Source organism: Hylobates moloch, unplaced genomic scaffold (genome assembly GCF_009828535.3).
Source record: "Hylobates moloch isolate HMO894 unplaced genomic scaffold, HMol_V3 SCAFFOLD_7, whole genome shotgun sequence".
In the NCBI taxonomy this organism is placed as follows: domain Eukaryota; kingdom Metazoa; phylum Chordata; class Mammalia; order Primates; family Hylobatidae; genus Hylobates; species Hylobates moloch.
In genome coordinates, this window is record NW_026652282.1 from 93285025 (window position 1) to 93310544 (window position 25520).

The following is a 25520-nucleotide window of genomic DNA, read 5'->3' on the forward strand; positions in this document are numbered from 1 at the left end:
AAAGAATATTCCTCTGTGAATATGTCCAGGAAATCCTGCTCTTAGGGTGCATATTTCCAATGAGTTGCAATTCACAAATAATTTCTCAGTAGTTCAAAGAAAATTTGGGCATAATATTTACTCTGTTAACCCAACCAAATGTCCTTCCTCGTTATACCCTTAATGATTTCATGCTCTGCCTCAATAGTGCTACTCAGAGTTAATTATGAACAAAATCTAGAGTAAATGCTACAATTAAGATTTTCCTTTTTATACCCTGGCAGATAAGCACAATGCATGATCACCATCATTCACACTTCAACCTCAGCAGAGACTGAAGGGTGATTGCTAATGGCTCTTTTGATGTCTATAGCATTAGAAATTTGAGCATCAATCAACCCGGTGTTTTGAAAAATACATTGCCTAATTTTTTTCAAAGCAACCCAAGAATGTAACCATAACCAATGATGCCGCCTCCCACCAAGGGCCACCACCCACTATTTAAATTACCTTCCTCCAGTTCATCCATGCTTCCGATCTTCCTGGATCCATCAATGGTGTAAATGTAACGCACTCCCTGAGGCAGGTTGATGTTGTCAGACAGAGATCGTGTCAGGTCAGCCAGCAAGGCGTCGAAGCTGCGAAAACGGTCAGAGGACACAGCGTACACAATCCCCTTGAAGTAGCGGTCCCCATTGCGGTAGAAACGTACCTTCTTGGCTTTCTTCTCATTACTCAGTGCCTGCAAGGTTCTGGTTCGGTAGAAGCTACAGTGGGCGCTGTGAGTGGGGCTAGGCAACCCATTCATCCGGGAGCCTCGCATGTTCCTGGATGTCTTATCTCTTTCGTCAAAGTGTCCAAAATCAAGTTCCATATTTTGGTGGAACCTCAGAGACCTGAGCGTTGGAGAAAGGGATGGGGGTGAAGAGAGGCAAAAACAAAAAGGGACGAGAAGGAAAAAAGAAGGGATTTCAAATATTAGCCAGATCCAGATCTGCAATCTGCTGCTTGTGAAAAGAACTGGTTGAAAAAAGCCTGTGACCCATCTGCTGCTTGCCCCTGACCTGCAGGAATATTGATCTTAATAGAGAAGAAGGAGGGGCTGGGCGGGGGTGCTGGTGGTTGTGGGGGTTGGGAGTAAGAGATAGAGAGGGAGGCACTCTTGGCACTGTTCCAGACAGAGGAGAAGGGGAGATTTTGAAATAGCTGAAAATCCTGAGACTTACTGACAGTGGCTCCTATCAAATTGTAACTTCGGGCTAAATACATTAAAACTGGCATCTGTTTCCTCACACATGCCCACATGACTAACAGTTGTAAATGAATCCATAGCCTGACAAAATTCCCCTTGAAGAGAACAGAAGGAGCTAGCCAAGGTTAGCATCTCCAGCTTAGGAAGCAGTCTTTGCATTTCAGTACAATGACTATGAAGGGGGAGTGTTTTCATTTTATTCCAAGCCCTCTTTCCTACTCTAATGTGTGCATCCCCTCCCCCTAGAATAAACTAAGATTCTCCTTTAAAGGGATAGCCTCCAGGGAACAGCCAGTGTCTTTGTGCTATTCATCAAACCCTTTCCCCACCAAGCTGGTGCAGCTATCCGACATTCATAAGAAATAAGCTGGGGGGAAAAAGGATTAGAAAAATAAGTTATTTAACAAGTTATTAGCTCTGTCTTCCCCCGGTTCCATTTGTTCACAAAATCCTTTTTTTTTCCCCAGGTGCTCCACCCCCTCCCCACTGATGCAGCAACACCTCTTAACGGAATAATTTAATTGTTGAAAGATTCACAAATGAGTCTCCGAACAGCATATGGGACCTTTAGAAGGAAGCACACCTTTCATTGTCCTGGGTTTCTACCCTAATTGAAGTGACATTTTACCCTCACAGCAGGCAATTCACCCCAAACTTGTATATTGCCCAGGTGCATTAGCTGAGAAAAGATGGTCATTTGTCAGGCTTTGCTTTTCTCCCTTCTGTTGAACCCCCTCTCCCACCAAGAACCCCAAACAATCAAAACATGAAACCCAATACAACTGAAGCCGCAAATGCTAGCAAATGTAGTGACATCCTAAGAGCCAAACTATTAACATGCATCTCACAGATGGGGATAAAAGGACTCACAAAGCAAGCAGGGCTCAGCTGCTACACACTGCCACATCAATATATTTGCAAGGGACCAGGAGGACAGGAGATAAGAAAGACTGGTGCCTAATGGGTTTGCCAGGCTCAATTCCCCCTTTTTTTCAATGTCACCATGACCTATGCTGAGCTCAGCATTGTCTCTGTCAGACAACCTGCAGTGGTAAGAGACCCCACCTCCTCAAGGCAAGTAGCAAACATTTCCCCAGGCGTGCCAGTAAGGCTTTGCTTTGCTTTAGGATCAGAGGGAGTATTATTCTAAATTAACATCACAGTGAAAACAAAGGAACATCAAACTCACTTTTCCAAAGGAAAATCCCAGGTAGAAGCTTAGGGAAAAAATCGGATAGAATAAGGCAAAAAAGGAGAAAAGGAGACAGAGAGACAGAGAGAGCAGGCTTTGCCTTGTGCTTTTCCCGTTTGACATCTGTTACATTCTTCTTGAAAATCACTTAAAAGCCCCACTCACCGGTTTTCTGCTGGTTGGGTGGAGATGCTGAGAGAAAGAAAACCAATCTCTCTATGCCTTTGTTGTCTGAGCTCCAAGCAAGAAATTCCTGCCAGGGTGGATAGATGCCTTCTAGGTCCTAGTGCCTTGTCCAGCTTCTCCCATGTAACTCAGGCTTAGTGAATCCCCCCAACCTCCTATGATTAATTACATGCTTTTAAAAAAATTCACAGGCTGCATTAACAGCTAGAAAGGTTTCATTTATAACTAACAGGAAATTGCAGGGTAGCAAAAAGATTGCGCAGACAAAATCAGAATGCTCTAATGAGCAATGTGCTAGTCCTTTCTTTTAGAAAATTGGCAATTTCACTTGGCCAAAATCTTGGCCTAATCTGCCTGGGGGCCAGACTCAGACAGCAAAGCCAGGCTTCTTAGAAATTGTAGCTCTCTTCCTTTTACCCTCTTGAGAGAAAAAAAAAATCAAATCTGCAGATTCTTTAAGGCAGTTTAGCTCAAGTATCCAACAACTGGTTTTTTGTTTTTTGTTTTTTAATGAAGTCAACAAAGTAGACTAAGAGGAAGTAGGATAGGAACAAAACAAGGTAAAGTAATTTTAGAATATTATGGAAGATAGAAGTAAAAAGGACATCCCAAATCTATCAGCTTGGTGTAAGAATTTGGTTAATGAAAGGTTAATGTGGCATTTACCTTTGAGAGTTTGGAATTTCAAACCCAACCCAAAGACCTTTCTATGTGAAGTAAATCTGATGGCTACAAAATAAATATTAACAGATTTCTCCTCAAACTGCTTATTTGTCACTAGCTGACTTCTTTATATAAAAGATGTTACAAAAAAAACTCAAGGAAGCATCCAAATTGAAGTAATTAGATCAGGCCAAACTATAAAACAAAAGAGAAAGGTGAAAGGTTAAATGGGGTAGGGGGATGCTACCATATTCACAATTGAGGCTGCATGCATCAATATGTAGCAGCCTTGAACTATCATGGTTCTATTTTTGCTTGGCTTCCAGGAAGCTCAGAGCTAATAGCATGCTCAGTAATTATTTCATAGCTGATTCCTAGTATAATTAACCCTTCCTTTTATATAGTGCTGTTGATCTTTTATATTTAAGCATTTTCTGTGCATGTGTTTTATTGTAAGCTGCCGCCAAGTGGGATAAAATATATGGTTGTCTTTCTTCTGTGAAAGGTGTGAATCAGCAAAGCCTGGAGCTGTCTGTTAGTTGAGTGGACAGCCTCAAATGTGCAACCTACCTAGTTAAGTCCCCCCAACATCCTGCTGCTGATTTCTTGGTTACTGTACAAGTACCTCAGGGGAATGCATGTGTCTGCCCTGTTTTCTTCCATGTGTTGCTGCCTTACCTTGTGGCAACCTCATGAAAAATTAACATTATTCAGGCTAGAGCCAAAGAAAAATCAAGGAATAAGGGCAGGGAAATATGGAAATTCCAACAAGGCTAATGTCTTAAAACTTCTTTCTTGCACATCATAAGCATTCAGTAAATATGTGGCAATTAATTTTGCATCAGAACTAAAAATCATTTTATTTCTGGTGAAGACACAACAATGGATGGGATAATAAAACTTAAACACAAACCATTTGGAATGTATTTCAGAGGAAACTTCCTCATAATATAGGCTTTGCAATGCTACTGTGGAAGCTGCAAAATGTCTTTATGAGACAGCCTAGGATAAATGACTTTGTTTGCTTTATATATACTAGAGAGCAGAGGGATAGGCAGGATCAATATTTCCTTGTTTGAGATATGTGGGCATTAATAGGTGTTCCTTAAAAACAGGAAAAAAAAAATCTGTGGTCAAAAATGTTTGAAAAGTGATGCGCTAAACAAAGATAGTTTTGCTTATCATAAAACTTGTCAGGCCTTTAATACAAACTATAAAATGTGTCTCAAAAAGAAAACAATTTGGTATACAGGGCTTCCACTTATTTTTAAAGCTCAGAACTTTTTGGTCACCCCAGAACATGGACTAATGTTCTGCAGGGATAAAAAGCTTTTGCAAAAACTGGACTAGATCATCTCACAAAGATATTTCTTCTCAAAGAACTCTCAGCTACTTACCAAGACCTTCTTTCTCACTTCTTCAGAGGAAACAGGCCATTGGCAAAGAGAAGGTCTCAGATGTGAGTCCAGGGGAAAAGTAAATCTTTAAATATGGAAATCAACTTTGAAGGTCAAGGGAAAGTCACGGTTGAGGGCTTAATGGAGTGAAGTGATTTAAGAAAAAGAATAGCAACTCCATGTTGGAAATGTAGCAATACGACCTTTTGATTACTTACCATGTGCCCTGTACCACAAGCAAGACAGTATAGGAAACATCCATCACTGCCCCTGAGGGGCTTGATGACTCACTGAGGAAAGGAGATAGCACAGGACTATGCATCTTGCAAAAATCATGAAGAAGGGATTAGATCTTTCTTGATATACTGCAGTCTGGGTTAATCAAACTCAGCTTAAAGAGCAGGGTCAAGAAATTTCTCATCCATCTATCTCTCTCTCTCTCTCTCTCACACACACACACACACACACAAAATACCAAAAAAATTTTTAGTTTATGTTACCAATCAGAAGCACAAAGAGTAGGATCCAGTGTGGGACAGAGTAAGCAAACAGGAAGTGAGGTTGGATTGCCCTTGACCTTCAAAGTTGACTTCCATATTTAAAGATGTACTTTTCCCCTGGACTCACATCTCATATCACAAGATTGTTTATGCATAGGGCCTTTATTGAGAAAATCATAAAACTATTGAAAAACATAACAGAATCTGTTAATAAATGTAAAGTCAGACCAGGCTCATGGATAACAAGATGCAATGCTGTAAGGTATCAATTCTCCCCAAAGTAATCTATACATATGAAGAAATTCCAATAAATAAAAGCCCTGACACGAATTTTTGTGAAACAAAAAATTACTTCAAAATTTTTGTGGAAGAATATAAAACTCTAAGAGTAGCCAAGATCATTGTAAAAAATCAGAAGAAATCAGGAGCTAATATCTGCCCTACAAAAATTTGTTATAAAGCTATAGTAATGAAGATAGTGTGGTGTTGGCCTGGAGGACAGACAAAGATTAACTAAACAAAACAGAGATCAGCATAAACAGGAACTTGCTATATCATAAGATAGTGGGAAAAGCATGGACTCTGGAGCCAGACTGCCTAGGTTCAAATTTTGATTCTACTAATTATTAGCTAGGGACCTTTGGTGAAGTACTTAATCCTCTGTGCTTCACTTCACCCATCTGTCACATGAAGGTGATGATAATAACAGTAACATTCTCAGTTGTTATGAGGATTAAATGAGCAAATATATGTATAGTGTTTAGAACAGACCCTGGCACATAGTATGTATAAGTATTAACTTTTATTATCCCCCGAATATTCATATGCCAACTCCCTCACTTCTTTCAAGTCTTCACCCAAAGGTCGACTTCTCAAAAAGACCAACCTAGGCTACCTGATTTAAAGTTACAACCTTCCCTCTCAACCTAGCAGTTCAAAATTTTTTTACTCTCTTTATTTTTCCATAACATTTATCACCTCCAACATACTATGTAATATACTTATTAATTACATATTTCCTGAAGGTATAATATAAGCTTCAACAGGGTAGGAATATTCTAACAGCTTTAATGATATATATAATTCACATTACCAATAGGACTACTTTTATCTATATTTTTAATATTGCATAATTAAGTGCCTAGAACAGTATCTAACACACAGTAGGTTTGGGTATTTGTTGAATTGTATAGAGTAAGGAACGCATAGAGTATTCAATAGATAGTATTAAGTCAATTAACTTTCATATGGAAAAAAAATCAAATTAGATACTCCCCTTACACTATGCATAAAAATAATCTCCAGATGTTTTAAAGACCTGAATAAAGAACAAAACTTTAAAATTCTTAGAAGGAAGCATAAAAGGTTTCCTTTAAATCCTTATGGTAGAAAAGAATTTCTTAAGACACAGAAAGCAGAGATCTTATAAGAAAATATTGATAAATTGATTTCATAAAAATTTACAGCTTCTAAAGGCAAAAGACAGCATTTAAACATTAAAAAATAAATAATAGACTGAGAAAAGATATTTGAAACTTAAATATCTGACAGAAAGTTAGTGTCCTGATATCTATATATGACACATAGATATTGATATAGTTTGGATTTTTGTCTCTGCCCAGTCTCATGTTGAATTGTAATCCCCAATGCTGGACCTGGTGAGAGGTATGTGGATAGTGGTGGTGGATCCCCCATGACTTGGTGCTATCTTCCTGATAGTAAGGTCTCCTGAGATTTGGTCTTTTAAAAGTCTGTGGCACCTCCCCTCCAATGCACTCATGCATGCGTGTTCTCTCTCTCTCTCTCGCTCTCGCTCTCTTGTTCTCTTGCTCTCTTGTTCTCTCGCTCTCTTGTTCTCTTGCTCTTGCTCCGGCTTTTGCCATGTGAAGTGCCTGCTCCCACTTCCCCTTTTGCCATGATGATAAGCTTCCTGAGGACTTCCCAGAAGCTAACGTTGGAGCTATGCTTCCCGTACAGCCTACAAAACCATAAGCTAATTAAACCTCTTTTCTTTATAAATTATCCAGTCTTGGGTATTTCTTTATAGAAATGCAAGAATGGCTGAATACAGCTATACATAAAAATATATATGTAAAGTTATATGATACATATATATATATATATAGCACTATGAGCAGTAGCCCAAACAATTTCATATGAAGTCATCCTAGCTATCATCCTCCTATCAGTCCTATTGATAAGTGGTTCACTGAACTCAGATCACGTAGGACTTTAATCGTTGAACAAACCCTTAATAGTGGCTATACCATTAGGATGTCCTGATCCAACATAAGAGGATATGTTTACCTCACCAAATAAACACAGGTCTTAGAGCCTCATATGGAGTTACCAATCGAACATTTTCTGTAACTCAATAACCATAAAACAGAAAACAAGTTACTTTCATCTGTTTACCCTTACTATATATCCTAAGTATACCCTCTGACATCAGTACATGCTTATTGTCTTATTTCAGCAGTTTACCAGTTTTCTGGATCTCTAGCTTAATCTAGGCACCTTGATCATCACACCATCCCAATGGACATAATACTGATCGAACCTGCAGGGTTCATGTTATCTCTGACACTTGGGCTTTATGACCCAATAGATCCAGTGGTGCTCAAAAATATCTATAGCAGCTCAGGTTGTTATATAGAGATGGTGGCAAGTCTTAATAGGAGAATCATTTGTGTAAGCCCCTCCCCATCCCTCAAAGGTTTTGAAGAAAAGCCTCTTATATTGTAAAGTCGCTCTTGATTTTCTTGTGTGTTCTAGGTAAGAATTTAATGCCTGACCATGGGAAACAGAATGACCCTGGAACCCAAGCTTCCCGCCATATGTGGGTTTTATTTGATCTGCCAGGACATAAAACTGAACATGCACAGCAGCATTTCCTCTTCAAATAGAACTGATATATAACATCAGGACTTCGTGTGTCCTAAAATTTTTTGAGAAAGTAGACATTTTATCTGCAGATGTCCTTGCCCAGCTACATCAGAGCTTGGTCAATATGGCTGATGAATAAAACGTCCATGATGGTAAGGGTGGAAGATGCATATAGCTAAATAACATGAGGTTCCTCTTATCAAAAAACTAGTCTGGCTACAGCCACTGGTGAGTTCCCAATCTTATTCTAGCAGAGACCACTCCTGAGCTGCTAATTTGGAACCATAACCCAGTATAACCATATGCCTACCTGGTAACAACAAAATTACAACTATCATTTGGGAGACAGATGTTTGCCCTCAATGGAATAGACAACTATTTTTTATACATGCTCACATTGGCTATCCACAAGGCTTCTGCCATACCACCATCCGTGGATTTATTGAATGTCTTATCATCACAGTACCTTTGCAACATTTTTTCTAATTAAATAATTTGTTTGTCAGCCAAAAAAGTGAGATAGTAGCCTCATATTGAAGGGTTTCACAGATCTTACCATGGATGCCATCTCTCAGAAGCAGCTAGCCTTATTGAATGGTGCATTACCTAACACTGAATCAGTTTATGGCCTTAACTGGGAGGCTACACATTGTGAAGTTGAAGTACTGCTCTATGGATATAGTTGTGCTCTGAACTAGCTACCAATATTTCTCTTAAAGCCAGGCTATCAAAGAATGGAAACAGAGATGGCATCAATTATTATTACACCTAATGACCCACTCACAAAAAAAAAGTTGCTTCACTCCCTGCAACTTTGAACTTGGTATGGTTATGGTTTTTAATTCCAAAGGGAATGGTATCTCCACCACTTGAAAGTTAGAGCAATCCAATACCGGCAAACTATCAAAGGCTCAGTTTTTCTTGAAATAAAAACTGGGATGATGCTACAGGGTAAATAAACAAACAAAAAACCCAGACAGACAAGCAAAACAAAAACAAAAATCCCTAGCCAATATGGAATATGTAGTGGAAATAGAAAGTTATAAATGCCACTACAACCATATGAACAAATTAACTCAAAATGAGTCAAAGACTTAAATGTAAGAACTAAAAACTAAAACTCTCAGAAGAAAACAGGGTTATAAATCTTTGTAACTGACCTTGGATTAGCCAATGGTATTTTTAGATGTAATACCTAAAGCACAAACAACTAAAGAAAATATGAATTGGATTTTATCAAAATTTAAAGCTTTTGAGCATCAAAGGACACCATGAATAAAAGAAAAAGACAACATACATAATAGAAGAAAATATTGGCAAATTATATATTTAATAAACAACTTCTATCCAGAATGTATAAAGAGCTCTTTCAACTAAACAATAAAATGACAAACAACCCAATTTGAAAACAGGCAAAGGATTTGAATAGATATTTCTCTAAAGACGACATACAGGTGGCCATTAAGCACATGAAAAGATGCTCAATTCCATTAACCATCAGGGTAATGCAAATCAAAACCATAGTGAGACATTATTTCACAGCTACCAGGGTGATGAATTTAAAAAAATACAGACAATAACAAGCATTGATGGAGATGTGCAGAAATTGAACCCTCATTACTGGTGAGAATATAAATTAACACAGCCACTTTGGAAAATGGTTTGGCAGTTTCTCAAAAGATTAAACACAGAGTTACAACATAACTCAGCAATTCTACATTTAATTCTGCATAATCAAGAGAAACAGAAACACCTGTCCACATAAAAACTTGTAATTTTAAATGTTCATAGCAGTGTTATGCATAATAGCCAAAAAAGTAGAAACAACTGTCCATCAACTTATGAACAGATAAGCAAATTATGATATATCCATACAATGGAATATTACTTAGCCATAAAAAGGAATAAACTACTGATACATACTACAACGTGGATAAGCCTTGAAAACATTATGCTAAGTGAAGGAAGCCATGCACAAAAGGCCGCACATTATATGACTCTATTTATATGAAATGTCTAAAACAGGTAAATCTATAGAGACAAAAAGTACATTAGTGGTTGTCTTGGACTGGCGGTAGGGAGAAAGGAGTGACTGCTAATGGGTATGGGTTTCTCGGGAGTTGTTGAAATGTTCTGCAATTATATAGTAGTTAGTGATGGCTGCACAACCTTATAAATATACTCAAAACTCATTAAATTGTGCATTTTAAAGGAGCGAATTGTATGGTGTGTGAATTGTATCCCAATAGAAAAACTGTTTACAAAAATTTATACATAAACGTTTGGAGCAACTCTATTCATAATCTGCAGAAAAATAAAAACAGCCTAAGTATCCTTCAACAGCTCAAATAAGCGGATAAACACTCTGAGCTACATCCATACAATAGACTACTACTCAGCAATAATATCAATGAACTACTGGTAAACACAACAACTTGGATAACTCTCAAATTATTATGCTAAGTAAAAGATGTCAGTCTCAATAGACTGCATAGTGTAGGATTCCGTTAATATGGCATTCTAGAAAGACAAACAATAGGGACAAAGAACATAGCAGTGTGTGCCAGGGTTTAGGTGTGGGGGGAAGGTGTGACTACAAAAGGATAGCACAAGGGAGATTTGAGGGGTGACAAAAGTGTATTTGATTCTAATTGTGGTTCACACAAATTCTAATTGTGTTGTTAACACAAATCTGTACATATGTTAACGTTCATACAACTATACACCAAAAAATCAATTTTATTGTATGTTAATTTAAAAATGAAATGTTTAAATATGGCAAATTTTTATGATTGGGTAAAACTCAGTGGTAGGTATATGGGTGGTCCATCTAGTTTTCTCTGTACATTTTTTAACTTTTTATTTTTAAATAATTCTAGATTTACAAAATGTGGGAAAATAGTACAGAAGCCCATGTACCCTTCACTCAATTTCCCCCAACGGTTGCAAATTAGAAAACTGTAGCATGATATCAAAATCAGGAATTCGATATTGGCAAAATATATATAATTCTATGTCATTTTATTTTGTGTATATATTAAGTGGAGCTGCCACCACAATCAAAATATAGAACTATACCATCACCACAAGGATTGCTATTGCTACCTCTTATTAGTCACACCCAATACTCCATCCCTTCATCATTCCTAACCCCTGGACACCACTAATCTGTTTTCCAGCTCTGTAACTTTATCATTTTGAGAAAGCTATGTAAATGAAATCATACAACATGTAACCTCTTGAGATTAGCTTTTTTTTCCCTCACCATAATGTTCTTGAGACAAATCCCAGTTGTTACATGTATCATAAATGTATACCTTTTTATTGTTGAATAGTATTTCATGGTAAGGATATACCACTGTTTGTTAACACATTCACCTATTGAGGGACAATTTGGTTGTTTTCAGTTTTGGGCTACTACAAATAAAGCTATGTGAACAATCGTATACAAGTTTCTGTGCAACCATAAGTTTTCACTTCTCTGGAAATGGAAATTTCGCCTAAGATTGCAATTACTGGGTCATATGGTAATTACAATATATAGTTTTATAAGAAACTGCCAAACTGTTTTCCAGAGTGGCTGTGAGATTTTACATTCCCACCAGCAGTGTATGAGAGATTCATTTTCTCTGCATCCTCACTAGCGTCATCTGTCATTTTTTTCTTTAGCCGTTCTAATAGATGTGCAGTAATATCTTGTTGTGATTTAAGTTTGCATTTTTCTAATGTCTAATGATGTTGAACATATTTTCTTTGGTGAAATGACTCTGTCCCTTTTTCCCACTTTCTGGTGCAGGGGCCATGCTAATCTTGTCCGTATCGTTCCAATTTTAGTATATGTGCTGCCGAAGCAAGCAGACCTTTTACCCATTTTCCAATGGGATTGTTTATTTTTTCTGATTTTGAGTTTTGAGAATTCACTATATGTTCTTCATATGAGTCCTTTGTCAGATGCGTTGTTTGCAAACATGTTCTCTCAGTCTATAGTCTATTTTTTCATCCTGTTCACATGGTCTTTCACAGAGCAGAAGCTGCTAATTTATTCATTTTTTCCTTTATGGATTGTGGATTTGTTGTCATGCCTAAGAACGCCTCATGAAGTCTAGGTCCTAAAGTTTTCTCTTATATTATATTCTAAAATTTTTATAAATGTATGTTTTACCTAATTCCTATGATCCATTTTGAGTTAATTTTTGTATAATGTGTGAGGCTTAGGTTATGGTTCATATCTTTTGTCTATAATTTTTGTTCATGTGTCATTTTTTCTTCGTATTTTTTGTTCTTTTTTTGTTCACATGTTATTTTTTGTTCATATGTCTTGCTCTAGCGCCATTTGTTGGAAAAAATATCTTCCATTGAGTTGCTTTTGCACCTTTGTCAAAAATCAGTTTGATATATTGGTGTGAGTCTATTTCTGAGTTCTCTATTCTATTCCATGGATTTATGTATCTATGCCTCCTTCAACATCGAAGTCTTGATTACTGTCGCTACATAATAATTCTTGAAATTGGGTATACTGATTCCTCCCATTTTATTCTTATTCTTAAGAGTTGTGTTGGCTATTCTAGGTCTTCTGACTTTCCATATAAATTTTATAATAATCTTGCCTATATCTATAAAAAATCTTGCTGGTATTTTTGATAGAAATTGTGTTAAACCAATATACCAATTTGAGGAGAATTGACTGTATTGAATCTTCTAATCCATATACAATATGTGCCTCATCATTCATTTAGGTTTGATTTCTTTCCTTAGTATTTTGTAATTTTTAGCGTACATGTCCTATACATGTTCTGTTAGACTTTCACTTAAATATCTCATTTTTAAAAGATTATGTATTGGATTGTATTTTAAATTTTGCATTCCTCATGTTCACTATTAGTATCTAAAAATGTAATTGATTTGTGTATGTTGATCTTGTATCTTTGCACCCTGCTGAATTCACTTATTAGTTTCAGGAGTTTTTTGTCATTACCTTGGGATTTTCTATATGGATCATCATATCATCTTTAAATAGAGATAGTTTTAGTTTTCCCCTTCTAATCTCAATGCCTTTTATTTCTGTTTCTTGCCTCGTTGCACTGGCTAAAACCTCTAGTGCTGTATTGAGTAGCAGTGGTGAGAATGGACTTCCATAACTTGTTTCTAATCTTAGCTAGAAAGCATTCAGTCTTTACCATTAAGTATGATGTTAGCTGTAAAGGGCCCTTTTGTAGATGTTCTGTATCAAATTGAGCAAGTTCCCCTCTATTTCTAGGGTTTTCTGAGGAATTTTTTTAAAATTATGAATGGGTATTGAATGCTTTCTCTGTATCCATTGATATAATCATATGATTTTCTTCTTTATTCTGTTAATATGGTTTATTACATAGATTAATTTTCAAATGTGTAACATTTATAATGTCTGATATATTTCTTCATAGTTTTTTTTCTTAACTTGCAGCAAATATGAAATAAGGTACTTCTCTGTACTTCTCCAAAATAATTTAAAAATTACACAGACTTGTAAAAACAGTGTAAGCAATTAATTACTCAGAGAAATGTGTGGCAGAAGGACATACAGCTTAGTAGTCAAAAAGAGAAACAATTTATAAAGTGTAGCTCAGTAGTACTTAACCCAGGCTTTACAATAGAATCAGGTGAGATGCTTTTACAAAATACTTTTAACTATGATTTCATTGATCTGGTGTGGTCTCAAGCATTACTATTTTTCAAAGCTACCCTGGCGATTGTAAAGTACAGCCAATGTTGAGAACCACTGGCATTGTGGAATGAACTTAACAATCTGGACTTTAGACTCAGATGTAAAGTACCTAGTAGTAGGTGTGATACATATAAAGGATATATATATCAGACTGAGAATATAGAAGTATCTCGTACAACTTACGGGAAATATTCATAGAAAGCGAAACCACATCTGTTTTCATCCTCTTCTCCTTCCTGCTGGTTAAAATGTGAATGACGTAATTTGTGCCCAAGCAGCCATCTTGTACCAGGAAGTGGAAGCCAGGTATTGAGAATGGCAGAGCAACAAGATAAACTGGAGCCTGGTGATTACAAAACAACCATATCAGCCCTGGAGAACTTCCTTACAAATGTTGTTTAAGGCACAGAAAAATAAGCTTATACATTTCTTGAGCCCCTATTATTTATAGTTTTTTCACTGGCTCTCTTATACCTAATACAAAAGAAAAAATGCTAAATATAGGCATGCTTTAAATCACTGTTGGTGGGCCAAAAACCGGGAAGAATCTGAAGGACAGGAAGTAGATAGGCTGTGATTGAAGAAGGAACCACAACACAGGGCACACATGGGAGAGTATTCTGATAGATGGTGAAATTATCCCAAGAGTTCTCCAGACCAAGAGGTGAAACCTAGAACCAAGCAGTGGTCTTAGAGGTAGCCACTTTGTATCACAGGAAGAAAAGCCAAAAAACTCAGCCTCTTTTTATCCCTCTACTCACCACATGGACCAGCAAGCAGTAACAGAGGAATCTGTCTTGAAGTGAAAGCAATAAGTACAGGAGCTTAAGGCTGTGAGACAGGGTAGTGCCTTGGGTGATGATGATGGGCAATGGCTAAGAAAATAACAGTATTCATGAGAAATAACAAAGCACATATAGTCATCAAGGTACCCTTCCTTATGGCATGTTCTCCATCTCACTCACTCTCACTGAAAATAGTACCTCTGTCTGTTTCCCCTATTACCTGAAATAAGTTGCATAACCAGAGGAAGCAGACAGTCTAATAATACGATATCTCAACTACAAAGAGAAGCATATAATAAGAGACTTGCCAAACATTTAGACAAAGAAAATCCTATGAAATATAGACAATAAGCTCAACAAATTAAGACTTCCACTACAGAAATAGTCCTAAGAACACGAATATACAATGATAATAAACTCAAAATGATAAGAAAAGATATCACATCCATGAAAGATCAAGCAATTATGAAAACAATAATAGGCAAATATGAAAACTTAACAGACTTTTAAATGTAAATAATAGATCAAATTAGAGGCATGAAGGACCAATCAAGACATTTTCACATTTTTCTAAAAGAGTTCCACAGAGTAAAATTGGAGAAAATGAATGGGGAGCAATATTTAAAGAACAGCCAAAAAGAAAAACCTCTTCAGAGACAAAAATCATTAATCCTCAGATTGAAAGGACCCTCTGATTGCCAAGCAGGATGACTTATGAAAACAAGAAAAGTAATTTTTTAAAAAAGACTTAAAATTAGAGACACCACAGTGAAATTTTAGAGCATCAAGTATAACATGAAAATACTAAAAGCATTCAGAGAGAAAATAAAGACCACCTACAATGGAACAAGAATCTGTTTGACATCAGATTTTCCATTATCAAAGTCACACGCAGGAAAGCAATGGAGCAATATCTTCAAACTGTTGAGTTAAAATAATGCTGAAACTTGAATTTAATACTGAGCCAGACTATTATATAAGTAGGAGGGAGAAATTAAGACATTTTGGATATATAAGAACCCAGAAAACTTACCACCCACAGAAACCCTCAGAATTGTTAGAGAATATACTTCAGCAAGAAGAAAAATAATTTGTGGAAAGTAGTGATGTTAAGGGAACAATGCTTAATAATTTATGTATTATTTATATAATTAAGAACTAATTTTTAAAATGAGATATAGCCTATCTACCATCTGGGAGAAAATTTTGCAAGTGTAAGAGCAGTGAAGTGTGTTACCCATAAATTTTACTTAAACCAAGAAAAACATAACATTTTTATTTTACCTCAACAAAGGGGATATGAATACTTCTGTAGCTTTTCCAGCCATTTAGAAGAGCACGAGGGGTGTCTGTGGTCACTGGCCTAAGTTAATTCCCAGGAAACAACTTCCAGAAAGTACCTGCTCATCTATAGCTAGTCCCAGGGATCATCTCTGGTCTGAAACATCCTTGTATGAAGCAAAGTGGAAGTGGTTCATAAAGTGAAAGAAAGCAGAAAACTGATCCACACAATAGTGTACTCAAGAGACTTAATTCTACCAAATAGTTTCTGAGCTTCTCCTACGTGCCAGGCTCTGTGCAAGGGGGAAGAGAGAAATGAGAAGACAAATAAGAAGTGGCAGATCCTGCTCTTTGAAGAGATGGCCTTTCTGCTTCAGCCTTTCAGAAAAAAGGAAGAATTTTTAATGAAGCTATTACATCAAGGATAGCAGTAAGAGACAGACCCAAACTACCCGTGTTTTAGGAATCTCAGTGTGGTACAGGCCATGGGAAGACTTTGCACCTTGAAAACCTGAAAGCAGGGAAACCATCTAGAAGCTAATGAAATAATTACAGGCACTTAGTGAAAGTAGCCTTATAGAAGTTGAGAGGGATAAACATCAGAAATTTGAGTAATATTTCTGCAATCAAATCCTAGATATTCCATCTTTTATTGCATATTTAAAATATAGTTCTTCCTGAGGAAACCACGTGGTGTGGTGGAAAAAGTGTAGACTTTGACTGTATGACCCCAAGCAAATTACTTAGTCTCACTGAGCTTCAGTTTACTCAGCTATATAATGTGGATAAGAATAGCGCCAAATCTATAGGCAATTTGTAAGAATTAGATGAAATAGTAAGTATAAAGTTCTCGGCCCATAGTTGGTGATATTTAATAATAGGCATGATTTATAGACCTGCACTTAAAAATTACCCTACAGACACATTATTGAATTTTTTTGTGTGTATCACCTATTCCAGTTACTATGGCTGCATAACTAACTGCTCCAAAGCTTAGAAACATGAAGCAATCATTCATTATTATCATGGATTCTGTAGGTTAGAAATTTAGACAGGATGGCCAGGCACGGTGGCTCACGCCTGTAATCTCAGCACTTTGGGAGGCCAAGGCAGGCAGATCACAAGGTCAGGAGTTCAAGACCAGCCTGACCTACATGGTGAAACCTTGTCTCTACTAAAAATACAAAAATTAGTCGGGCATGGTGGAGCACACCTGTAGTCCCAGCTACTCGGGAGGCTGAGGCAGGAGAATCACCTGAACCAGGGAGGCTGAGGTTGCAATGAGCTGAGATCGCACCACTGCACTCCAGCCTGGGCAACACAGGAAGACTCCGTCTCAAAAAAAAAAAAAGAAAGAAATTTGGACAGGACACAGTGAAAATAACTTGCCTTTGCCCTATAATGTCTGGGCCTCAGCTGGAATACTCACAGGCCAGGGACTGGAATCATCTCTAGGCTAGTCCATTCACATGTCTGGCAGTTGATGCTGGCTATCAGCTGGGGTCCTCGGTTGCCCTCCATAACCAAGCATCTCTGTGATTTCTCTACTTGAGCTAAATTGGTTTGTCTCACATTATGATGGCTAGTGTTGGAGAGAAAAACCTTTTCCCCTACCCTCTAATTTCAGTGTTTTGGGGCCTGAAAATTAAACTGACAACACACAGATCAGCAAGAGAAAATAACAAATTTAATTACATCCACATGGGGGTTCACAAAGAAATGTGACTCAAGAAGGAGGTTAGAATTGGAGGCTTGTATAGCATCTTAATAAAGGATGGGGAGGACCAGAGGGGCATTTCTGGGAGAATAAATGACTTCTTAGAAGGAGAAAGGGCATTTATTGAAAAACATTTAAATGATTTTTTAGAAAGATAAATGAGCCCTTAGGAGAATAGATGAGAGATATCATACTTTTGTGATGTTTAGGTGTGGTGCTTGGGTGTGGTGCCCACTTCTCATCTCTGAGAAGAGAATATTACCTCTCCTTTCCAAATTTGAGAACTTCATCATTCTTCAGTTGACAAACTCATAAATGTCATATTTACTAATATGAAATTATTTCCACCCCACAGAAATGTATATGATGTAACATCACAGGCTCTTAGTCCTGCATTGAAAATTCACGCATTTGAACAGAGACAATTTAGTATGAGGATTAAGTTCATGAGTTTTGGAGTCTGACAGACCTTGATTTGATTTCCTGACTCAGCCATTTACGACCTATGTATTTAGATCAGACAGGATGAATTTAGCTGCCAGGGACAGAAAGGACAACTAAGAGTGGCTTAAACAATAAGCCTCTAAGTAGGGCAATTCCAAGATTTTTAATTCAGTGGCTCTTCAGGGATCCACTGCTTTTCACATATCCCTTCTCTCTTCCCCAGTTTATCAGCAGTGCCTGCTCACATGAGCTACAAAATAACACATGTTCTAGGCATTATGTGTAGAACCAACCATTTTAAACAAAAGAGAGGACATTTCTTCCAACAAATGTGTTTTTATTCTCCATGAAAATATTTCCTAAGAGCCACTCAGCAGACTTCCTTTCAGGTCATTAGCCAGGATTTCTTCCATTTCCATGCCTTAGACAATTATTGGCAAAAGGAATGAGACCACTGATTGGGTAAAACTGATCATGATTCACTTCCTTAGAATGGGAGAAAATTCAGTCTCTTCAGAAAATTATGGCTGATGAGAGGAAGGTAAAAAAAAATGGGGTTCTGTTAGTGAGAAATAAGTGAAAGAAACCAACAAAGTTTGCCATAATACTTAACATATCTGAGCCACATGGTGGGGATCCCCATGATATGGTTTTTTTTCACAAGGAAGTGTTATGATCATTAAATGAGATAACAAATAACTCTCGTAAAATGCTCAATAAATGTCAGCTATTAATGTTGTGATTGATTATGTTATTTTGGCTTTTAATTTGGTAGCTGGTCCTTTCTATATTTCTCTTCTGTCCTCCACAACTTGACATCAGTGCCTTCTTTCATGGTCAGAAGATGGCTACAACAATTCTACGCATCACATGAAGATAATATTTTTGATCCTCAGTTTCCCTATCTGTAAAATGCAGATACTCATGTTTACCTCAAAGATTTGTTGTGAGGATTAAATGAGATCATTCATGTAAGAGCTCAATAAAGTTAGCTATTATTGTTGCTGTTATTGACATCAATACCCTCTGGCAAGTGCACATGATGCCAAGCTTAAATCAAGTGCTGAACAAATAGTGCTGTTGTTGTAAATAAACATTCGTTTGTCCAGTCTGTGCAAGAAAGGGCAGAGAAACCTTCATGACCTTAGGCTAAGCAAAATACCTTACACACATCAAAAGCCCATATAACAAAAATAGATACCTTGGACTTGATCACAATGAGAAATTTTTGTGCCTCAAATGATACCATGAAGAAAATGAAAAGATAATCCACAGAATGGAGGAAAAGATGGGCAGATCATATCGCTGATGAAAGGCTTGTATCCAGAAAATATAAAGAACTCTTGAAACTGAAAAATTTAAAAAAAATTTAAAAATAAGCAAATAACCTAAATAAACAGTTCTCCAAATAAGATATAAGAATGGCCAATAAGCACCTGAAAAGATGATTAAAACCATTAGTCTTTAGGGAAATTCAAGTGAAAGCCAAAATGAGATACTACTTCACACTCACTAAAATGAAAGAATAAAAAAGACAGATAATAAAAAGTATTGGCTAGGATGTGGAAAAATTGGAACCCTCACACACTGGTAGTGGGAATGGTGCATTTGGAAAACAGTCTGGCAGTTCCTCGGATGATTAAACAGGATTACCATATGATCAAGCAATTCCACACTGAGGTAATATGCCTAAGAGAAATGAAAACAAATGTGCACAGAAAAATTTGTACACACATGTACATTGCAGCATTATTAATAGTCAAAAATTGTGAACAATCCAATGCCCATCAATAGATGAATGGATAAACAAAATGTGATATATCCATAAAATGGAATATTATGCAGACATAAAAAATCAAGTACTGATGCATGCTACAACATAGATGAACTGTAAAATATTATGCTAACTGAAGGAGGCCAGATACAAAATGCCACATATTGTATGAGTCAATTTTTATGAAATGTCCAGAATAGGCAAATCCACAGAGACAGAAAGGAGGTTAATGGCTGCCTGGGGCTGGAGGTAGGGTGATACAGGGAATGATGCTAATGGGTACCTGGTTTCTTTTGAGGGTGGTGAAAATGTTCTAAGATGGATTGTGATGATGATTGTACAACTCTGAATACAATAAAAACTGTTGAATTTTAAACTTAAGTGTGTGAATTTTGTGGTGTGTGAATTATATCTCAATAAAGCTATTTTTTAAAAAAGAATATGTTGGGCCTTGCAATTAATACAAAGATGAATAAAACACATTCCTTCTGTTATGGCCCTCACTATTTATTAAGAGGGTTAGGAAGTGCACAAAATTAACATTCCTGGCTCCATGTTATGTCCCCACCCTTGCTTTTTTAAAATTCCATTTTAAATATACGATATGTGTTTATATTTGATTTACCCTTACAAATCACTTCCAATTTCTGGAACGAGATGAACTAAAGAAAAAACTTCAAATAATGGTAATACAAGGAAGAAAGTGTTCAGTGCCATAAGAGATTTGGATGGGGACACATAGCCAAACCATATCACCCTCATACGTGCAAGATGGATGAATCTCAAAAACATAACGCTAAGAAGCCTTACACACAAGAGTACATTTTGTATGATTTCATGTATATACATTTCTAAATCACCCTCATATAGTTTGGCTCTGTGTCCCCACTGAAATCTCACCTTGAATTGTACTTCCCATAATCCCCACGTGTCATGGGAGGGACCCAGTAGGAGGTAATTGAATCATGGGGGCAGTCCCCACTCCATGCTGTTTTCATGGTAGTGAGTGAGTTCTCATGAGATCTGATGGTTTTATAAGGGGCTTTCCCCTCTTTTGCTCTGCACTTCTCCTTGCTACTGTCATGTGAAGAAGGACGTGTTTGCTTCCCCTTCTGCCATGATTGTAAGTTCCTGGGGCCTCCCCAGCCATGCTGGACCGTGAGTCCATTAAACCTCTTTCCTTTGTAAATTATCCAGTCTTAAGTATGTCTTTATTAGCAGCGTGAGAACGGACTAATACAGGGGAGAAGTAAAGAGCATTTATGGAAAGGGAAAAATAAGAGTGCCCTATCTGTCAGTCAATCTTTGTTTCCCTGATCTCCTAATTAACCACAGGAGAAACAAGTCAGAAGACACATAAATGGATCCCAGAGGGACTTCGGTAGAACCAGTGAGTAGCTGTATGTTCAAATCTGATGAACTCTGAGAGCTTGGGTTATGTCGAGCACTGAATTCTTAGGTAGTTTGGGCTCTGCTGGGCTGTATCATGCACTGGCAGCTAACCCAATGGTAGGATGAGGAAAGTAATGCAAGCCTCTTAAGCTGGAGTGTGCCTGCAACCTGCACCTGACCAGCACTGAGCAAGTGGAAACATGAGAGTTGTTTGCCATTAAGCAAGCCTACAGAGGAAAAGCCAGATATGGCGAGGTGAGTCTTCAGTATGGCAGCTTCAGGCGAAGCTCAGCTGTTGGCACAGCAGGCACTGGGCTCTCTGCTCAGAAACTGTCAGGAACATTATAATTAAACATCCCCGCCTCTCCCTGACCAGGGCTGACAGCTGTGAGAACAGAGCTGCTAGGAGAGGCACACATATTCTTGAATCCATTCTGTCACAGGAAGGGAGTGGGAATCATCCCACCTCCACAATTTCCAGAATAAAGGGCACTTCTATTCCTGGGAAACCCATGAGTCAGAGATTCCAAAGGCATCTTGGATGATAGAAGTACTTTTCTACACTTTGGAAAAAATATGGCTGTTTTTTTATAAAGTTATGTACACAGCTATCTTGTGATTCATCAATTCACCTCCTACATATTTAGCCAAGATAAATGACAACATATGCCCAGAAAAAGACTTGAATGTGATTGTTCATATCAGCTTTATTCATAATAGCCCAAAGTGGAGACAGCTCAGGTATTCATCAATAGAATAATGGATAAACAAAGTATGATTTACTCATACAATGGAATACCACTCAGCAATAAAAAGGGATGCATTATTAATACATGCAAGATGGATGAATCTCAAAAACATTATGCTAAGAAGCCTTACACAAAAGAGTACATTTTGTATGATTTCATGTATATACATTTCTAAATCAGGAAAAATCTATGGTGGAAAAATTTAGAACATGAATTACATTCGAGGGGGTTGGGGGCAGAAAATAGCTGGAAAGGGGGAATAGGAGGGGACATTATAGGGTGATCATGTTGTATCACTTCATAGGGGTTTGATTTGCATGGGTATATGCATTTCTCAAAACTCAGTGAATGCACATCAAAAAGAAAAACAGAACGGGAAAGAAAATGAAATATTCATGTCATGTTGGGGGCAGGGGGGATGTTGGACACTATCAGATTTGAATTTTTAAAAGTCGGCCGGGTGCGGTGGCTCACGCTTGTAATCCCAGCACTTTGGGAGGCCGAGGCGGGCGGATCACAAGGTCAGGAGATCGAGACCACGGTGAAACCCTGTCTCTACTAAAAATACAAAAAATTAGCCGGGCGTGGTGGCGGGCGCCTGTAGTCCCAGCTACTCGGAGAGGCTGAGGCAGGAGAATGGCGTGAACCCGGGCGGCGGAGCTTGCAGTGAGCCGAGATTGAGCCACCGCACTCCAGCCTGGGTGACAGAGCGAGACTCCATCTCAAAAAAAAAAAAAAAAAAAAAGTCAGTCTGAAACAACCAATTAAAAGTGGGTAAAATCTTAAACAGACATTTTACTAAAGCAGATATATGGGTGGAAAATAAGCACATGAAAATATTTTCAGCATTATTTTCAATTAGCAAAATGCAAATTAAAGTCACAATGAGCTATGACTGAACACTATCAGAATGGCTAAAGTTAAAAATAATGACAATTCCAAGTGCTGGTGAAGATTGCAAACAACAGGACCTCTCATATATTACTGGTGGGAATATAGAACTGTACAGCCACCCTGGGAAACAGTTTGGCATTTTTTTAAATTAAACGCACACTTGCCATATGACTGAGTAATCCTGCTTGTTAAATAGAATTTAAGGGAGGCCATTGTTTCGGACTGAGCTCCTGCACTAGGCCCAACAGACTAGATCAAAGCAGAATTGAGTCACTTGTACTAAGTGCCATGTAACCAAACTGAACTTAACTCTGGCCACTTTTGAAAAGAACAGGAGATTCACAGCAACCAATCCTAAGGAGCCCAGTCAACCTGAGCAGGTATGATAAGGAAGCCTTGTCTGCTTTAACCCTATAAGGAATGTTACCTGAAGTAACCTGATGTTAACCAATCTGCTTTTTATGCTATGATATCAGTTTTCTTGTTTCTGCTTAAGCTAGCTTATAAAAACCAACTGTTCTGCTGTGCCTAGTGGAGTGCTTTTCTATCTTGTAGATAAGACGTTGCCTTGGCCGGGTGCAGTAGTTCACACCTGTAATCCTAGCACTTTGGGAGGCCAAGGCAGGCAGATCATTTGAGGTCAGGAGTTCGAGATCAGCCTGGCCAACATGGTGAAACCCCAGCTCCACTAAAAATTCAAAAACTAACCAGGCGTGGTGGCGTGTTCCTGTAATCTCAGCTACTCTGGAGGCTAAGGCATGAGAATTGCTTGAACCTGGGAGGTAAAAGCTGCAGTGAGCCGACATCACACCACTGCACTCTAGCCTGGGCAGCAGAGCAAGACCTTGTCTTAAAAAAAAAAAAAAAGTTGCCTAATTCATGAATTGCTAATAAAATCCAATTAGATCTTTATGCTAAATTTGTTGAAATTTTGTTTTTAAACACATTCCTGGGTATTTACTCCAGAGAAATGAAAACTTCTGTTCACACAAAAACCTAGGTAAGTAGCAAGAATGACTTGTCTCTGCTTTATGGTATCTGAGGCCTTGGCTGGAACGTCTTGAATAGCTGGGGATGACTCAAATCTGATGGGCTGGAAGCCTCTGGTAGCATCTTCACTCACATATCTGGCATATGAACTGGGATAACTCAAAGACTACTTAGTGAAGACTGTTGACCATAGCACCTACAAATGACCTCTCCATGGGAATGTTCAGAAGTGAGCATTCCAAGAGGACCAGGTGGAAGCTGTATTGCCTTTTGTGCCTCAGAATCTGACCTAGCCTCAGAATCCATGCAGTGTCACTTCTACCACATTCTATTGATTAATACAAGTCACTAAGGCCAGCCCAAATTCAAGAAGAAAAGAATTAGACTGCACCTCTTCATAGAGGAGTGGCAAGGTCACACTGCAAAAGAGCATGTGGGATAAGAGATATGGTCACCTCTATCCTTGGAAAATATAATCTTCCATAGTGAACAAACAAATTAATCTATGTAGAAATCTAGACAGCCACTGATTTTTAAAAAACCCCACCACAACAATATTAAATAATTTGGGATGTTAAAAATAAGATGGGATTTCAGTACATTGGGCTTCACAGAGACAGCGCCCAGGCAAGTGAGCGTTGGATGGACACTGGGCACCTCTGTGCCTCGCTGATGAAATAATAACTAAACATGGCCAAAGGAGAGCCTAAGAAGCTGAAAGGCAAAATGTCATCATATGCTCCTTTGTGCAAACTTGCCAGGAGGAGCACAAAAATTAGCACCTAGAAGATTCAGTTAGTTTCTCAGAGTTTTCTAAGAAGTGCTCAGAGAGGTGGAAACCTGTCTGCAAAAGAGAAAGAAAAACTTGAAGACGTGGCAAAGTCGGGGGAGGCCTGTCACAAAAGAGAAATGAAACCTAAATCCCTCCTGAAGGGGAAACAAAAAAGTTCAAGGATCCCAACGCACTCAAGAGGCCTTCTGGAGCCTTCATCTTGTTCGGTTGTGAGTACCGCCCAAAAATCAAAAATAACATCCCAGCCTATCCATTAGTGACGTTGCAAAGAAACTGGGAGAGATGTGGAATAACACTGCTGCAGATGATAAGCAGCCATATGAAAGGAAGGCTGCAAAGCTGAAGGAAAAATATGACAAGGATATCGCTGCACACGGAGCTAAAAGAAAGCCTGATGCAGCAAAAAAGAAAGCCGTTGGGGCTGAGAAAAGCAGGAAAAAGAATGAAGAGGAGAAAGATGAAGAGGACGATGTTGAGGAGGAAGATGATCATGAATAAGCTGGTTCTAGTGCAGTTTTTTTCTTTCTTGTCTGTAAAGCATTTAACCTCCCTGTACACAATTCACTCCTTTTAAAGAAAAAAAAATTGAAATGTAAGGCTGTGTAAGATTTAACAACTAAACAGTGTCTTTTTTTGTATAGTTAGCACGCTACCAAATGTGTAGTTAGCTAGCCCTGTCCTGATAGTATTTTCAATAGCCACTAATCTTGCTTGTTACAGCAAGGGGGTTGCAAATTGGCATGGAAATTTAAAGCGGGTTTATGTTGGTGCACAGCACAGATTAGTTATATATGGGATGACACTTTTTTCATCTTCAGTTCTCTCTGACGCAGCTTATACAAAATAATTGTTGTTTTGTTTACTAAATGCTAATTTTTAATTGCAAAAAAGTTGCAGCTGTTTTGTTTGACATTCTAAATACTTCTAAGTAAATATAATTTT

General features: G+C 37.8%; 1 protein-coding gene and 2 pseudogenes across 1 annotated transcript in view; 1 reads left to right on the forward strand and 2 right to left on the reverse strand.

The window, feature by feature from the left end:
* Nucleotides 1-2650, reverse strand: part of DCX (doublecortin) — an 87043-nt gene extending 84393 nt beyond the window's left edge. Inside the window, exons 1-2 of the mRNA XM_032757481.2 lie at nt 2589-2650; nt 490-875 (exon numbers count right to left, since the gene is read on the reverse strand). Of these exons, the coding sequence (XP_032613372.2) occupies nt 490-853 (364 nt within the window). The 5' untranslated portion in view covers nt 854-875; nt 2589-2650. The remainder of the gene's footprint in view (nt 1-489; nt 876-2588) is intronic.
* A 9164-nt stretch (nt 2651-11814) lies between these two features.
* LOC116812324 (U6 spliceosomal RNA) lies at nt 11815-11909 on the reverse strand (annotated as a pseudogene).
* A 12566-nt stretch (nt 11910-24475) lies between these two features.
* LOC116811155 (high mobility group protein B1-like) lies at nt 24476-25076 on the forward strand (annotated as a pseudogene).
* The last annotated feature ends 444 nt before the right edge of the window (nt 25077-25520 follow it).